Here is a 16,111-nt window from a genome sequence, read left to right on the forward strand (position 1 = left end):
ATCTGTGCTATTTCTTCTCTATGATTTTTATGTCTTGGCTGCCAATGCCAAAATATTTTCACATATATTCTAGCATATTAGCCATACTTGGTTTAAGCCCACAGTCCTGTAATTCTAGCATCCCCACTCTAATGGTTTCTCGTCCTTCAGAAACTTTGCCTTCAAAATAGACATAAATTTTAACAGAAGGTGAGCATGCTGTAGTACAGAAAAAGATCAGTTATAAATAAGCCTTTGCTAACATGGGCCAGAGTGGAGGCCGAGCACTACTGGCCTAAAGTTCAGTCTGTTGGTGAGCCTGTGCCTATGTGCACTGTGAATACTGCAGCAGTGTCCCAAATGTTGGTTTCCTTAATTAAAATTCCTTAATTGTTTCAGGCTGGACAAAGGATGCTAGAGCTGTGTATTTTCTTTCTAGACAGATAAATAAACATGCCTGGCATTGAATTCCCTTCCCTTAGGTTGGTTAAGCTATAGTAAGCTATGGTTAGACTTTAGTATATTTACTGTTTCAAGACAGGGTCTCAGGGTCTCTTTATCTATCCCTAGCTGACATCCATTTTCTTGAGAGCAGGCTTCACTAAGGGCAGAAGACAGTGCTGTATTTCATAATGATTATTCTCTCTCCTCCTGCTTGGTTCTAGAAGTTAAGTTTAACAAAACTGTGGGCCACAGTTTCAAGCCTGGGCCTGGCCAGTCTTTAACTTGTCTACAATTAACCATCACAATCTAGGCTTCATTACCCTGTTGCTGGTTCCCTGCTGTTTTAAATTGGATTTCTGTGCAGCTTTTAGCCCAACTATTGTATGATAATAAGGGTTTCTTGCTTCTTATAGTTGCATGTTTTATTTTGGATTTCTTTATATGAGGTCAGAGATTCCTGAACTGTAGTGAATTTTTAGTGAATTTGATATTTGCTGGCTTCAGATATACTTCTAATTATGTAAAGCAAACACTACTATAACCAGCCTTTATACAAGCAGAGAATAATTGAGTATTTGTTATATGAAATATTTAAAATATATCTCTTCTATCATTGGGAAAATTTAGTGTATGGTTTGTTCATATTAATGTTCAGATGACTGAATTAGGACTTTTTTCTGCATGTGTATATATGCCAAATTATTGGAACAACAGAAGAGACAGCTACTATTTTTGTACTTTTAAAAACTAATTTTCTATATATAATTTATTATTGTTTTTTGTGCAGATCATTTTTTTAAAACTCATATAGGTAGTTATGTTTGCACTTATGAACTAAAGAAAGCCAGTGTGTAGCACTCAAATGTCTGCAATGAGTTCTCTCAACACCACAGACTTAGAAAACACATTCTCTTGCTGGTATAATTCAGACCTTCAAATATGAGAACAAGCCATCTCTCCTTCACAACAAGGGATCAGATCTTTACAACAGGTTTGTTTGTTCAGTTGGTTGGTTGATTGTTTTTATGTCTGTTTTGTTTTTTTTTCCCCCTCTAGACAAAGTTTTTCTATGTGGCCCTCACATCCTGGGACTCAGGGACTCACTCTGTAGACCAGGCTGCCTTTAAACTCAGAGATCCACTGGCCTCTGTCTCCTGTGCACAGGGATTAAAGGTGTGTACTGCCACCACCTCGGCTTTACAGCTATTTTAATGAAATTTCTTAGTTACATCCTAAGCAGGATAATTTTCATATACCTATCTGCTTCTTCAAAGTTAGTGTCTGCCAGTATTTATTTTCTATGCTTTAACTTTTCATCTGTTGACTGTTTCTCTGACACATAAATTAGAGGTTCATCATCTGAACCATCTTCAGATCCAGGTTCCTTTTGCACTGTCTGGACTCTCTCTGATACGATGCTCTTTTGAGGGGGGCTGGATATTTTTGCTTTTAACACTAGCTTTTTGTTTTGCTTTTTAAGATGTCTTTTTTGATGGATGCTCCTCTTTCCTTATCTCAACTTTCAAAAGACTCTTCTATTTTTATCTTCATCACTGCTGGATTCACTGGACAGAATTTTAGGAAACCTGGTTTACCTTGACTTCACTGTCATTACAGAACTCTTCTGTTCTTTTTTACTGTATTTGCTTGGAGATGGTTAGATGGTTGGTTGTTGTTTTTTGTTGTTTGTTTGTTTTTTGTTGTTGTTGCTGTTTTATCTTAGTGGTTTTCCAGAAGTCTTTGGGTACATTAAAAACTTTAAGAGCCTCTTTAACTAGTTCATACCCATCTCTCCAAGTCAAGAACCCCACGGCGATCTTTAGCATGACATCTCTACATGTTTCAGTGTTCCTTCCTTCCTTTTTTACTGGATACTGTCTTTTCAAGGGACAGCCACTGAACTAACTCACATTCTTCTTTAATGAGGACACTGTGCTGCTCTGTTGTGGACCCATTTGTGTGGACTTCTAAGTTTGTCTGTGGTTTTGCATGTTTGTTTGTTTTTCAAATGTCATTTTCAGCATCAACTGAAGTTATTATGTATAAACTTTCTGTCCTTAAGTTTATTTACATGCTATACTACAAGTACTGATTTACATATGTCAAACCAACCTGGTCTTTCTAGAATGAAACACACCTAATTATAATGTATAATCTTCATGTACTCCGGAATTTGGTTTGGAAGTTTGTACTAAAGAGTCAGTAAGAAACCCAGGCTGCACAGGTATAAAGGAAAAGGAGAGAGCCTTGAAAAAAGATAGTATGTGACTTGTATCCCTGATCTCTCCAAGACTTTTGTCAAAGAATTTTTGGCATCAAATGAGATAGTCATTTTGGGTTTTCTTTCAATTTGTTATATGGTGGATTATGTTGATGGATTTTCAACTCCCTGGAATGAAGCCTACTTGATCATGGTGGATGATGTTTTTGATGTGTTCTTGGATTATTTTATTGAGTATTCTTACATCAATGTTCATCAGGGAAATTGGTTGGAAATTCTCTTTCTTAATTGCGTCCTTGTGTGGCTTAAGTATTAGGGTGACTGTGGCTTCACAGAACAAGTTTGGCAGTGTTCCTTCCATTTTCATTTTGTGGGATAGTTTGAGGTGTATTGGTATTAGCTCTTTTTTGAAAGTCTGGTAGAATTCTGGGCTAAAGCCATCTGGCCCTGGGCTTTTTGTGAGTGGGAGACTTTTAATGACTGTTTCTATTTACTTAGGGGTTATAGGACTATTTAGATTGCTTGCCTGATCATGATTTAACTTTGGTAAGTGAAGTCTATCCAGAAAATAATCCATTTCACTTAGACTTTTCCAATTTTGTGGAGTATAGGCATTTCAAGTAAGACCTGACAATTCTTTGGATTCTCTCATTGTCTGTTGTTATGTTCTCCTTTTCACTTCTAATTTGTCAATTTGGATACTATCTCTCTGCTTTCATTGCTGGTAGGAGTGCAAACTTGTACAACCATTCTTGATATCAATTTGTCATCTTTTCAGAAAATTGGGAATAATTCTACCTCAAGACCCAGCTATACTATTCATGGGCATATATCCAAAAGATGTTCCACCATCCGACAAGGGCACTTGATCTACTATATTCATAACAGCTTTATTTGCAATAGCCAGAAACTGGAAGCAAACCAGATGTCCCTCAACTAAAGAATGAATAAAGAAACTGTGGTTCATTTACACAAGGGAATACTACTCAGCTATTAAAAAGAAGCCTGTCCATTTACAGGCAAAGTGGAACTAGAAAATATCATCCAAAGTGAGTTAACCTAGACTAAAAAGAACATGCATGGTATGTACTAATTTATAACTGGATATCAGCCATAAAGTATAGGATACCTACACTACAATCCACAGACTCAAAGAAGCAAAAAACAAGGGTGGGGGTAAGGGAGGATGTTTGAATTTCACTCAGAGAGGGAAATAAAATAGTCATCAGAGATGGAGAGAGGGAGGGAACTGGGTAGGAGAAGGGACGGGAAGGGAAATGGGGAAAGGTCACATGTAGGGAGAGACAGGGAGAAAGTGCCAGGAGAGTCAATGGGAATCAGCAGCTGGTGGAGGAGGAGGGACTGTTCTTGACTCTGTTGTCGCCTGTGGATCCTCTTCTCCTAACCTGGCTGCCTTGTCTGGCCTCAATGGGAGTGGATGTGCTTTGCCCTGTAGTGACTTGATATGCCAAGGTGCATGGGTACCCAGGGAGGCCCTCCACCTTCTCAGAGGAGAGGGGAAGTGAAGATATGGGGAGGGCTGTCTGATGGGGGTGGAATGGTAGGAGTTGTGATTGGAATGTAAAGTGAATAAATAAATTAATTAATGGGAAAAAAAGGAAAGCAAAAAGATAGTATCGAGTTGTGTATCCCCAAAACAGAAACATGGAAGCTATGAAATCTTCTTTTTCTACAAATATCCTTAAAACTAAATAACCAAAAATGAAAAAAAGGGGAAATAAATTATTGATCTAAGCTTGACATTTCAGGGCTGATGTTGTACTCTGATGATGTCAAGCAGAGAACCCTGCAATCCAGCCTTCAGAGGGTAACCACTGGTGACAAGTACATAATCTAACATGCAAAGAGTGACCACCGGCCATCAGTACATTCCTTCTCTTGCTCTCTCATAACAACCTCAGTCTAGAGACTGTCTGCTAAATAGTTAGCCTGATAGGAATGAACATATCTGAAGAGCTATGCACAAAAAATATAATGACAATGGCAGTCAAGTAATTTACAGTCACATGAGGACTTTTCAAGTTCAAAGAAAAGGTTAATTCATGGCCCTTAAAACACTGATATTAATAAGAAGCAAATATCACTAATGAAAAAAAAACAATGAATAAAATTTTCTTTTAAAAGCTTAAGGACAGCAAAGAACAAATAAGAATATATGAAAAATAAAACTTCAATTACATATGCTTCACTATATTTAGTCTAATTTTTGTTCTGTATAGTTACATACACCCAGTTGTCAAAATCAGAGTTTAATCATGTAGAATATTCATAAAGAAATAAAAATGCTGATGAATATTTGGCAACAGTAAGATGCAAACTTTATATAGGCCACAACTATTTTAAATTTGAAGCCCACTGTCAAGAACCTTAGTATTGTCAGGAATATTATGTCTTCAAGCTAACGAAGACCACAAACGGAAGTCGTAAACGAGAGCCTTCAACTAACATGGCCTCTAATCCTCAAATTCAACATTAAAATACATGAAAAAGAAGAAAGTAAAACCAAGCACGACCGTGATTTTGAAAGGGTGAGGAAATATTTGTTCTGTCTACATACTGCTCAGAATGGAGCTTGCCATCTAGGTGCACCTCTTACACTGTTAGCTGTATTAGCATCTGCATTTTATTAGACGGGTCTATTTCTCAGTTTCTCCCCATGCACATTTCTTATTTGACATACCATCTGTAATTGTTTTATTAAGTGTTCCTCGTGGAGGACAGTAACCATTTGTACATCTGCTCCTTTCTATTACGCTTGTTTGTGTTTCTTTCGTTTGTGTTTCCTTCGTTTGTGTTTCCTTCCTTTCTGGTTCCTTCCTTTCTGGTTCCTTCCTTACTGGTTCCTTCCTTTCTGGTTCCTTCCTTTCTGGTTCCTTCCTTACTGGTTCCTTCCTTACTGATTCCTTCCTTACTGGTTCCTTTGGTTCTGGTTCCTTTGGTTCTGGCTCCTCTGGTTCTGGTTCCTTAGGTTCTGGTTCCTTAGGTTCTGGTTCCTTCAGTTCTGGTTTCATAGTTTCTTCAAGAAAACTTTCAGGATCTTTGGACATCTAAAGAAAAACAAGGAACTCTTTTAAGAACTGTACTCTCCACATAAATTTATGAATATAAACAATCATTATATTTTATAACTAAATTCCTATAATTACTGGCAACATGGAGAACACACATCACACACTTCAAAAATAGACATCACAGCAGAAGCAGCCTCATGTTACTATCCCCGAGTCTCCGTCATGACCACTACCATTTATAGGCTGAACACATGAGCCTCTCCTGCAGGCTTAACAACTAAAACTGTCCACTTTTGTCTCCTTCAGATTAATCACTAAAACTTTCCTGAAATGAAAATATAACTAAATTGAGAAGTTAATTATGAAAATGATGTAACTGAATGGAAAATGAGAAAATCAGAGAATACATCCTCAGAAATTCAAGCTCACCTCCACTAATACATATATGCAACATATTTTGATAATTTATGGTTTATGTCAACTCTCCCAACCTTTGAATGCTAATGTCATTATAAAACTGCTGATTGGTGAGATATTTGTGGTTTGTGAGAATGCTGGGAAGCTTCTCCCAGTGTAAAGAAACAATTACAAATAACACAGAGTAGAGTTAACTTGGAGTAGTGACCTCGGTCTACCATATTGCCATGATGAATGGATGGATGGATGGATGGACAGATGGATGGATGGATGGATGGATAGAAGAGAGAGGGACAGATGGAGGGAGTGATGGATGGATGGGAGAGGGATAGATGGAGGGATGAAGAGAGGGATGGAGGGAAGGATATTTGGAGAGATAGATGGGAGAGGGACAGATGGAGGGATAGAGAGATGGATGGGGAAGAGATGGGTAGATGGATGGAGGGATGGATGTATGTGTGGGTGGGTGCTAACATTTTGAGTGTACTGTAAAAGCGAACATTATCTTTCTGCAGGAAATGTAGGAGAGGTAGACTACACAGACAACCAAGGGTTTGTAGGGTTAAAGTTGAATGACTAAGGAGATGCAGACATTACTGCACTGATTGCTAATATTCTGCAGCTCTATGGGATGAAGTTCTCAGACCTAATGGCCAGACTGTTGCTGTTCTGGGATAGAGGTGTTTTCTGGGGTCTCTGCAACTGCACAGATGCTAAAAGCACAGCAGATGGCTTTTATTAGGGTTGTAGAAAGTCATACAGTAAAATTGGAGGATCTTCGTAATTTCAGAATTTATAATAAATTGATATAGATTAGGATGAATTCATCAAAGATAAAGTAATTAAAAGTAGGGTTACACTGGGCTTCCTGGCTTAAGAGTTGTAAACTCTCTACTAAAAGAAATAACACTTTATAATTCTAATTATAAGCAATTATCTAGTAAAATTGGACTAACAAAAGGCTTAACAGCTTACTTTTTCTTCAAAATATATAACCACTGTTGACTTAAATTGTTGAAACTTTCTACCACATGGAAGGAAATAAGCCATACGTGCCTTCTTCCTAAAACCTACTCAGTGTGCAATAACTCCTTTCTATCTGTCTTATCCTTTCTGCTCACTTTCTAGAACCCACTAAAGTTTAGTAGCTATTTCAAACGTATAATTCTTTACTTTTACCAGACATCAATAGTTAACAGAAATCTATATAATAAACAAAAAAATCATTTAAACCAAACAGTGTCTTGCTTTGTAGCCTGGGATCTCAGTAGCTCAGGATCCTCTAGCCTCAGCCTCCCAACCCCTAGGATTAGCCTCCCAGGATACAAGTGTGAGTCTTTGTTGTCATGGAAAACTTGGATTACTGTTGTTAAAAATGTGTTTTTAGCTTTGGTGCGTACATGTAGGTGGGATGTATGTGTGTTTCATGCACTTGAGTATATAGGTACATGTGTCTATGCATATGCATTCAGAGGCCAGAGAAGGATGTCCCGTTTCTTCTGAGCCTCTGTGCCTTAATTGCTTGGTAGCATTTCTCAGTAATTAGGAGGCTCCTTGTTTTACAAGGCTAATTAGCTGACCAATGGGTGCCCAGGCTGTGTCTGTCTCTGCTCCCCAGTGCTGGAGTTACAAGTATATGTAGCACACTTGGTTTTCATCATGAATGCTAGTGTCAGAGCTGGGATCCTTATGCCCTCACCCAGAGAGCCATCTCCTAATAACTCAACACAGAACTGCACATCCTATATTACAATGTAATTTTAAGTTTTTACCTGAACAGTTACAGATGGTTGGAAATGATCATCCTTCTTGTCTGATTCTATGCCGTGCTCGCTAATATTTAAAAGAAAAATAATTTGAAAAAAAGTCCATATAAAAGAAAATTTGGCTAACAACACACGTCTAAAATATTTAATAAAAGTGTATCATAGTCAAGTCAGATACCTTTAACAAAAATCTACCTATTCACTTAAAGCCAGTGAGATGGTTTGGTAAGGGCATCAAGCTGCCAAGTCCAATGACCTGAGCTCACTCCCTGGGAATCACACAGGTCAAGGAAAGAACTGATTCACACACACACACACACACACACACACACACACACACACATACACACACACACACACAGAGTAATAAAACTTTTAAGTGTCTGCTTAGACTTATTAATCAAAGCTATGAACCCAAGTTTAAGTTTTTTATTACATTTATTTATTCATGTCTGTGTGAAGGTTGGAGGATCACTTGTAGAAATCAGTTCTCTTCTGTGTGGATCCCAGGGAGGAACTCAGGTCATCCTGCTTCGTGGCATATATCTCTGTCTGCTAAGCCATTTCATTGTCCCCAAGAGCCTATGTTTTAAAAGTTTTTGACGTGGAGAAATGTATTACTTTTCCCCAATTCCAGAATAAATGGGCAATATATTAAAAGCATGTGGGAGATAGTCCTTTGTTTTAGTCACTACCTAGTTAGTGTATTGACTTAATTTCCACTACTATTTATTTCATTTTCAACTTCAAGCCTCCAGGAGACGTCAAGAAAATTTAAAATGAAGCCTGGAGGAACATTCACACAGGATATGAGGAAGTTTCTTTTTCACCATGGACCAAAAGAAGACAACACTAAGCTATTAGTCAGGTGGAATACTTGGGAGAGCGTGCTGGTCTACAGTGTGGCTGAAATAGACACGGCGGCACAGAGACCCATGACAGCCAGGAGTGAACAAGGCATGTCACACTGACCAGTCAGCTTGAAACTCAGAAGTTTTCCCACAACACAACAAGAAAAAGATAACCCCACTATGCCAGGAACATCTGAAACTCTGCAGCTGGGGAATCTGACAGCTCTCCTGGATAGTGACCCTGGTGTGGGGATCTGTTGAGATGACACCATTGTATTATCCAGTGAAGCTCAATTCCTACTGTACCCTCCTCACCCCAGGCTTTTGTTGCAGAGCCATGCTGATCCTACCCACCTGTATCCAGCTGATGCCACAGTATATCGAGGGTCACATCTCCTCCCGCTTTCTGGAGCAGCCACCTCACTCTCAACCAGCCCACCAAAATTTAAGCCCTCTCCCTGCTGCAGCCCAAATGCACCATACCTGCCTGTCTACTGGGGTAGACTTGCCCCACGTAGGCAAGAACATCTGATGTATACTGGTATACTGTCCTGCTTTTCCAGCTAGCCATATCTTTCTTGCCTGGGCCCAGCACATCAAGCCCTGCAGTTACACATCCTAGGGAAACTGCTGGGAACTCTGCTCTTGGGGCTGCATAAGCCACACAGAGTCATTAGTAAATGTCCTGCCATGAGATCTCAAAGGATCCAAACAGATTTGACCCATAAAGGTTCTTTTCAGGGCAATCCAAAGTGAAAGACAAAGGACAAAGAAACAATTCTAAAAACAGACATTTACAATCAGTAACATACACATAAGGGAATCCCAACTCAATGAAAAACAGATTTATCAGTAGAAATTTTACAGGCCAAGAGAATATGATAGCATGGTCATGTCCCTAAAAGAAAAAAGGTCAAGCTGGATATGATACACATCTGCTGTTCCAGTACTTGGATGACTGAGACAGGAGAGTCACAAGTTTCAGGAGATCTTGGGCTACATAGCAAGACCCTGTCTCAAAAACAAGCAGACACTGCCAACTAAGAATATTATAATCAGTCACTGCCCCAGAAGTCAGGTATTTCTCAGACAACTAAAAACTCAGGAAATTCACTACCACAAGACTGGTGTTACTTATACTCTCCACCTCCCAAATGCTTAAGGGACCCTATATATAGAAATAAAAGGTATATACCATCATTAAAATACATAAAAGTAGAAAATGCATTAGTAAAGCAAATACACAAAAGAGAAAGTTACCAAATCTTATCAATTCAGAATACAACCAAACAACAAAGATAACATGAGAATAAAGGATATATATAAAAAAATCAAAGATTGATAAAAGTACATCTTTATTGATGATAATTAAATAGCTTAAATTTCTAGGTTAAAAGTTTTATACTGACTAAATACACACAGAGAGAGAGAGAGAGAGAGAGAGAGAGAGAGAGGGGCAGAGAGAGGCAGAGAGAGAGGCAGAGAGAGGCAGAGAGAGAGAGAGAGAGAGAGAGAGAGAGAGAGAGAGACAAAGAGACAAAGAGACAAAGAAAACCAATGGCCCAAAGACATGCTGCTCACAAGATACTCAATTCATTAGTGAAGACACCAGGCCTGGAAGTAAAGAGATGGGAGAAGATATTTTTCTCAGGTAAAAAACCAAATTACCAGATTATAGGCTTCAATACAAAAATTGCAATGAGACAGAGGTAACCATATAATGATTAAGAGCAAATTTTAAAAGGAGGATGTTACTGTAAATATACATATGCCCAAGGCTTGAATACCCAATCATATAATGCTTTCAGTAAATGCTGGGTACTCTACTCTCACTTACATAAAGATAAACCTCAATTAGAAACTTAAAAATTGGCCAGATGTGGTAGCCTTTAATCCTAGCAAGCACTCAGGCAGAGGCAGAGAGGCAGAGAGAGAGAGAGAGAGAGAGAGAGAGAGAGAGAGGGGGGGGGGGGAGGCAGAGAGAGAGAGAGAGAGGCAGAGAGAGAGAGGCAGAGAGAGAGAGGCAGAGAGAGAGAGGCAGAGAGACAGGCAGAGAGAGGCAGAGAGAGAGGCAGAGAGAGGCAGAGAGAGGCAGAGAGAGGCAGAGAGAGGCAGAGGCAGAGGCAGAGGCAGAGGCAGAGGCAGAGGCAGAGGCAGAGGCAGAGGAGGCAGAGGCAGAGGCAGAGGCAGGTAGATCTCTGTGAGTTTGGGGCCAGTCTGGTCTACAAAGTGAGTTCCCAGGACATACAAAGCTATAATACAGAGAAACCATGTTCTGAAAAACAATCAAAAATTTAAAAGAAAGAAACTTCAAAATTAAACAAATATGAAATTTATAGACTATTTCATCCAATTTATGAAAAATACACACTATTTTCATAAGCATATGTGATATTCTTGAGGATATGTTAGGCCATAAAACGAACTTCAACAAGTTCAAAAGGTAGAAACCACAACATATACTGTCTATAAACACAATGACCTAAATCTAGAAAGCAATAAGAAGACTGTTGAGGTTTGGTCTTTTGCTATGTACTATAATGTTAAGGCCACCCCCAAAGACCTAGCTATCCCCGAGACGAAAGAGTCTGCATGAAGACCCAAGTGATGACATGTGACCTTGCCCCCAAGTTATTTCTGATTGGTAAATAAAGATGGAGGAGGTAGTCGGAGGAGACCTCAAGGAGAAAGAGAAGAGAGGAGACTCCATGGGTTAGGGGTCAAGAAAACATGGACCCGCGGGCTAGCCAATTGGAGTTAAGAGCAGCCCAGATAAAACATAGTAAGTAATAACTTGGGATTATCAATAGGAAAGTAGATTCTAACAGCATAGAGGATAGATAGCTGCCCAGCTCTAGTGTCTATTAAGGCTTATTTAATCTGAGTACTTTTAATAGCTGCAATTACAAACTGTTTAGAAAAATTATGTAATGCAAGTTAACAGTCATGGGCATATTAGATACTAGTCTGGATTACCACAGAAGTATACATCCTGGGTTGTACAGATAATAGGTAGCTGGAGACAAGCATTCTTTGCTTGTTCAAATATGCAATGAATAAATACATGGTCTCAAAAGAGACCTACAGAATATGGCATTTAAGGTTATTTCATTATTAAAAGATCTTATGGCTATGAGTCATATCTGCTCCTGACAGATATGCCCTAACTTTATCTGAAGACAAAATGTTGTCCAAAAAGGACAAATGGACTCAGGATAGTTGACTGCTAAGCTCTGCCAAGACAGGGTATGCTAGTCCTTCATAATTCCTACCAAGACAGAGTAAAGTAGTCCTTCATAATTCCTGGTTCTCTAAAGGTCTGTCAGATGTTCTTGGCCAGAAGGCTGAATATAGAAGCTCTAACATCATAAGGAATATTGAAGACTGTCTCAGGGGTAAGCTATCTCAGTCATTTCTATGATTTTTGCAAGCTGTGTCCCTGTGCTTCCTACATAAAATGTTTATTCCTTCCAGATCTCTGATGGAGTTAAAGACTAGCTAGTTATATTCTCACAATTAAAGTTGTTTAGGACTTAAGATATTCTTAGGATGGTAATACAAGTTAAGATAAAAAATAACTTAAATACAAAATTCTAACTCACCAAAATAGGATAGGTGATAAAATACTTTACCTAAATTGCCAAATATAATGGATTATACGTTATATATGTATAGCATACTTTATAATTTTCATAATTGTTATAACTGTATTCAATTTATATCTGAGAGAAAAGGAGCCTTTTATTGGACTAAAAAGGAGAACTGTTGAAGTTTGGTCTTTTGCTGTGTATTGTAATGCTAAGTGCAGGCCTAAAGACCTGGTTGCCCCAGAGACAAGAGAGTCCATATCTAGACCCAAGTCACCCTATGTGACCTTGCCCCAAGTTATTTCTGATTGATAAATAAAGATGCCTACAACCTATAGCTGGGCAGAATTGAGACAGACAGGGCTTGGTGTTCCCAGCAGGGGTAGGATTGGAGGAAAGAGAGAAGAGGGGAAAAGAGGAGAAGACACCATGAGTTAGGAGTCAAGAAAATATAGCCCTGAGGCCAATTGGAGTGTAGAGCAGCCCGGTTGAAACACAGTAAGTATTAACTCAGATTTATTGATATAAACGTGGATTCTAACAGCATAGAGGGTAGATATCTGCCCAGCTCTTCTACTGATTAAGGTTTATTGTAAATATAAAGGTTGTGTCTTTTATCTGGGAACTAAATGGTCAAAGGCAAAGTAGAAACCCTGGATTAGAATTAAAAATTTCTACAACAGAGGAATTTTAATTTTTTTAGATTTATTTTTTTTATTATTTTAAGTTATGCTGTATGTATGTGTATCTTCATGTGGATCTGGGCATGTGTGTGCATGTGTCTGCAGAGGCCAGAGATGTTAGATTTCAATTCACTCTAGAGCTGGAGTTGTAGGAGGTTATGAGCTCTCTGACCTAAGTGACCGAAACAAATATGTGTAATTACAGCTGTCTCATGTTTACCAGAGATACAAATACACATACTGGAGAAAAGACAGTATCTACAACAAATGGTGCTGAGAAAACTAGATGCCCACAAGCAGAAAAATGAAATTAGACCCGTGTATATAATGCTGTGCAAAAAAAAAAACCAAAAATAACTAGACTAAGAACCTAAATGTGACACTGGAAACACTGAAACCATCAGAAGAAAACATACGAAAATCCTGCAGGATATAGGTGTAGGGAAGGGCTTTCTGAACAGGACCCCATTTGCCTAGGAACTAAAGCCAACAATTGATAAAACCAAAATGTTTCTGCATAGCTAAAGAAATAATTTCATGAAAAGGAAGCCCACTGAATTGGAATCAATCTGCCAGTTATACATCTGACGGAAGATTAATATACAAATAATTTTTAAAAAATTGACCCATTCAAAAATGGGTTTGGGAACTCTGAACATAGAGTTGTCAAAAAAAAAAAAGAAAAAGAAAGTTTCATTTTCCCACATCTCCTCCAGCATTTATTGTTTCTGTTTGTTTATTTTTATCTTTGCCATTCTGACTAGGGTATAATGAAATCTAATGGCTTTGCTTTGCTTTACATTTCCCTAAATACTAGGGATAATATTTTTGAGATATTCTTAGCAACATACTCCTCAGATAGGAAGCTTTCAGGTCAGAGCCAGGTCAGGTCCTCGAGGTACCGTGTCTGAAGTACATGGAGTCTTCAGCAATAGGGACTCAATTTCCACCAAGAGCCTGTGATATTTTGGAAGTCTCTTGGACAACAGTGACCAACAACTTAAACAGAGGGCTTCTCATGCCTGCTGTTGCCGGTTTTGTTAGATATATCTCAGGGGGAAGCATACCCCCCCCACACACACACAGAGGTTCATACACTTACTTATATGAATTACGTGTAGTTTTAGGTAGATAGATGGTATGATGGCTTATAACTTTTTCCTGATTACTAGGGATACTGAACATTCTTTTGAGATCCAGGTCCTCGTGCTTACACTGAAAACGTTATACTCACTGAGCCATCTCTCCAGCTGCTACCTCTTTTGAGCCAGGGTCTCTCATTGAACCTGGGGCTCACCCACTGGTTAGACTGGCTGGCCACCTGTCTTTATCCTGGCAGTGCTAGGATTATGGACATACCCCACGATGCCTGGCATATGTAGGTGACAGGATCCAAATTCAGGTTCTTTTGTTTGTATAACATGTGATTTATAGACTAAACCATCTTCCTAGCTTCTGTATGTACCTTATAGGCATGGTAATAATGAAAATGGAGAATGAATTTCTCACATCCAATAATAAGGTTTTTTTTTTTTGTTTGGGGGTCCTTTTTTGGTACTGTTGCACAATGAGAGGTGGCCTTCCTAGGTGCTAAGTGCATATCTCCATCAACCAATCTGATCTTTTACAGGGTATGAGGTACTGTATGAAAAAGAATACATGTCACTGGGCTCTTTTTCTATTAAACATACAGACAACAAAAGGGCAATTATTTAGCATTCTTTTTGATGGTATTAAAATTCTTAACCTACCTCATCTTTCAGGAGTTCGTTTGCAGTCTTAAAATATCTTACGTTTCAGGAGGGAACTTTAAATCCTAAAAGTGACAAGCTGTTATGGCATCTCAATAGGGTAGGTAGTATTCCAAGAAGAGCGCCACCATAGAAGCACCTCAAGACTTGCGAGCGCAGTGTCTGACACACTGTGTGTGTAATTACAGTCCTTAATCCTTAAAAAAGCACTGGTGTGAAGCGCTTGTCTGCTGCGATTAAGCCAAGAGGAATCCTGGTCAGGGGTGTGGGGGAGGGAATGGGAGCCTTCTGGAAATCAGAAACCAATCCTGGAACACATCTGCAATTACAGGTGCACGTGAAGGTTCATCTCCCCGGATTCACGATTCGTATAAATAGCATCTGCCAATTTTGTTGTCTGTCGTGGTGATGGAAAGATCTCTTCTTTCCTATTTGCAAGGACTGTTGAGAGAAGGAAACAAGAGAGACTTGCGTTGAGGGGGGAAAGAAAGAAACCAGGAAGAGATGGAAAAGGGCTTCCAGTATGGTGAGAGCGCTCCCTTAAAGGGAAGGGAGGAGGCCTTCCTTGGCTAAGGACATGGAGGTGACAGCAGGAAGGTACCCAATGGCCTGGAGCAGAAGAATGGCGAAAACTGGGCGTACCTACACTTCCTTTAGCAACTCTCACCCGCCTAGGGACCCAGCAACCGTCGTCGCGCGCAGGAGGTCAGAACAACCAAGGACTTAACCTCCAGGACGGAAACTGGGTTGGGATTTACCGGAAACAGAAGGGTGGGGCCGAGGGCCATGCTCTTAATGGACTTCCTGTTCGAGAATTTTTTTTTCTTCTTTTGACCAGGGTCTCTCAAATGTTTCGTCACATGGGTTTTATTTTAATATTTCTTAATATTTTACTATTTTAAGGCCAATGTCTTTTCATTTTGTTTTGTTTTTAAAACAGGTCTCACTAGCAGCCTGTTTCAGTCTCCCAAGTGCTGGGATTATACGTGGCTTCACCCTAACCCTAACACTTGGTTTATTGGCTTCAAACCTAACTCTTGATCAGGTGGTTATAACCATCACTGTTTTCATTTATTTATCTTTCTAGTTAGTTGAATTACATAGGAATTCTTAGGCAGTGCCAATAAATCACTTCTGTCAATACTCAATACACACCTCCGTGAAGAACAGGTGTAGTGTTATTTACAAACATGAACTGATAGTTAAAAGGAAACAATTAAGAGCTTCATGTAATTGTGATTGTCTTAAACATGACAATTAAGACTTAACATGGTATACGATGTATGCTGTATGTGGGAATTTATATGTTTTTTTTTTAACTTAAAAGAAACTGTTCTCCCATAATCGTGGATGTCAAGGTGTGTATTTGCATTCAGAATG

The 16,111-nt window shown here is 39.0% G+C and overlaps 1 protein-coding gene across 1 annotated transcript in view; it reads right to left on the minus strand.

The window, feature by feature from the left end:
- Slc9b1 (solute carrier family 9 member B1) overlaps window positions 1-14,736 on the minus strand; it is a 46,249-nt gene extending 31,513 nt beyond the window's left edge. Inside the window, exons 1-4 of the mRNA XM_028760345.1 lie at window positions 14,732-14,736; window positions 7,866-7,926; window positions 5,621-5,712; window positions 5,346-5,545 (exon numbers count right to left, since the gene is read on the minus strand). Coding sequence (XP_028616178.1) covers window positions 5,346-5,545; window positions 5,621-5,712; window positions 7,866-7,926; window positions 14,732-14,736 — 358 coding nt within the window. The remainder of the gene's footprint in view (window positions 1-5,345; window positions 5,546-5,620; window positions 5,713-7,865; window positions 7,927-14,731) is intronic.
- Window positions 14,737-16,111: the final 1,375 nt, after the last annotated feature.

Source organism: Grammomys surdaster, unplaced genomic scaffold, assembly GCF_004785775.1.
Source record: "Grammomys surdaster isolate TR1022 unplaced genomic scaffold, NIH_TR_1.0 126531, whole genome shotgun sequence".
Lineage (NCBI taxonomy): Eukaryota > Metazoa > Chordata > Mammalia > Rodentia > Muridae > Grammomys > Grammomys surdaster.